Source organism: Carlito syrichta, unplaced genomic scaffold (assembly GCF_000164805.1).
Source record: "Carlito syrichta isolate Samal-C Ts95f unplaced genomic scaffold, Tarsius_syrichta-2.0.1 Scaffold89856, whole genome shotgun sequence".
Taxonomy (NCBI): Eukaryota; Metazoa; Chordata; class Mammalia; order Primates; family Tarsiidae; genus Carlito; species Carlito syrichta.
In genome coordinates, this window is record NW_007033952.1 from 75,692 (window position 1) to 78,191 (window position 2,500).

The following is a 2,500-nucleotide window of genomic DNA, read 5'->3' on the forward strand; positions in this document are numbered from 1 at the left end:
AAGCCGTAATCTATGGTTGGTTCATTAAGGGCTGCAACAGGACACAGAAATGTAGATCAGGTTAATTACTTTTATGTCATCCATTACTTGTTTACTGCATGCTTACAAATAAACGGGTAGCTCTCCTTTTCTGATGCTCTCTCTGAGGCAAGCATCCCTGAACGCTAGCTGTGTCTTAAGGAATAGATTTCCCCCATTCTTTTGCACATAAAAGCAATGATTATTTCTAATCTATAATTAGACTGGAAGAAAGTCAAAGGGTGACTCAATATATTGTAAAAATGGTAGCGCAGTCACAAAGTTACAGGTCTCGGGGCCATATATAGCAATCACCACCGTCATGATGTGATGTCTGCATCACACGGTGCCTTCCGCACTGGCCAGGGATTTATGGGAAACTGGCAATTATGACATATGTCCAGCTATTGCTAGCCTCAGATTTATCCCTGTGGTCCTTTTTTGTCTAGCATATTGCCTGAGCACAAACCGGGCAGGAGGAGCACTTATTCTTGCAAAGCTTTAATAATCTGTGAATGGCTGACTACAAACTGATGTAGAGCGCTATCATTCTACAGCTGCAATCCACCAGCCTCCCGAAATTGCTGGCCACAAATAGTAATTAATCTTTTTATCCCTCAAATTGTAATTTTGACTATGAACTGTGCGCGGCCATAAATCAGCGGCACATGCGCGGTGTACAGTGCATGAATCACGGCCGGGACTCCGTCCGACTGCACACACTGTGTTTAACAAGCTTTATAAGGAGCCATCGGGCTTTATTATGGCTCTGCCCGACTCCAACAAAAACTGAGCCCGGAGGCCCGGGGACGCGAGGGAAGATGAAAATACTTATTAGAGTACATTACTTCTTGATGTAGATATCGTTTTCTGTGGAGCCACTCCGTGGTGCCCGGTGCCACATAAATCAGGGCCTTTTCGGAGACTAATAAGACCTGCCGCCATCTATTCATTACTCCGCCCGCAATCTGGGCCATCGGTCATTAGCAATTTGATGATTAACACCACCCAACCCGGCAGGTCTGCAGAGCGCGGGGAACACAACCCAGGGCTCCAGCTTCCAAGAGGACGGCCGGGGGGCCGCCTCTCCGAGAGGGCGCTCCAAAATAACTGGTCACCATTCTCCTTGAGTGCTTGGGCTGCTGGCGTGTCTGGCGAGCAACGCGGGAAGCCTCGCACGTACACCCGCTACCACGCCCGAAAGTTGAGACCCACAATGTGATTTGACTTTCCATCATGCGTTCCAAAGACAAAGGTCCGCACAGGAATGTGAAGTAAGACATTTTCTTGTTAATAAAGCATTGATCCGATGTATTGATTTTACATGACATGGCTTTTGCTGGGATTTTGCCCTCTTTTTTCTTGGCAAATAGTAAAGCTCTTCAAAATGTCTCGGCGTATGTGACACGGCAAAATTTCTAACTCTCTGTGATGTAAATTCTATATGTGTAAAACCACTTCATAATCAGACCATTAATCATCAGAAGCTGTCAGCGTTGACTTGGGGGACAATTTGTCATGTCTCTGCCTGGGCCCGGGCAAGGGTGTCAGGCAAAAGCACAGTCCGGGCAGCAGGGCGCATGGACTGTTGCCCCAGCCTCACCAAGCGACGGGGTCCAAAAAGGATTAGAGAACGTATTACGTTTCTTGATCAGGGAACAAAAAAGGTGGCCCACTGTGCATTTCTAACATGTCAGGTTTCTCCTCTCCCCCAGCTAATCGCCACGACTGTTTGACTTAATGAATCGGCCTGATGAAAGGTGATCAGAAAAGATAGATGGGCGGCCGTTATTGATTTCATGCAAATGCCCCTGACAGGTGATAGACGCTTTAATGCAAGCTTTCAGAAGCTTTATGACTTGTAATAACCATACACTCTCATTCTGGGAGAAACATTTTCCAGTGTTTCAGTTGAATGGATAGTCTTCTATGACCAAACATATCTTAAAGCAGTATATAAGGGGGGCCCCTTTTACCTCTCAGTTCAGCCCAGAGAACACTTACAACTCCAGTGCGCAGCCAAGAATAAGCGGGGCAGGCACTCCATGGCAAGTTTCAGATGTGATGCATAACCGTGCACTAGAGGGCTTCACCAGGCCTGGTGCAGGCCACAGCGAGGGCGCTGGGGCTGATGTTCCAGCTGTAAATCCCTTCCAGGGGCCTGGCTACCGGAAGCCCCATAAGTTGACATGTGAGAACTAGAAAAACTGTCCCTCTCTTTCAATTGCAGGGGAGGTGACACGCCTTCAGTTCTGGGAGGTTTTTGATCACTAGGGGTAGAGGGGACGGTATCCACCCTGCCTCTGTGCCCCCAGAGCGGCTAGCTGCCTTCTGTGGAGCCGGCTGACTTCGGTGGGCCAAGCCCTGAGAGCTCCCCAGAACCCATCGCCACCCAGGCCATCATGGCAAATCCTGCCACTGGAGGAGAAAAGCAGGAGGGCCTTCACACACAACTAATAAACCCTCAGCGTGTCGACTTTAC

The 2,500-nt window shown here is 48.6% G+C and overlaps 1 protein-coding gene across 1 annotated transcript in view; it reads right to left on the minus strand.

Moving 5' to 3' along the window:
• The window catches only part of LOC103260862 (transcription factor COE3), a 119,095-nt gene that overhangs the window by 10,201 nt on the left and 106,394 nt on the right, over nucleotides 1-2,500 (minus strand). The window contains exon 6 of the mRNA XM_021712476.1: nucleotides 1-31. This exon is cut by the window's left edge and continues 58 nt beyond it. Coding sequence (XP_021568151.1) covers nucleotides 1-31 — 31 coding nt within the window. The remainder of the gene's footprint in view (nucleotides 32-2,500) is intronic.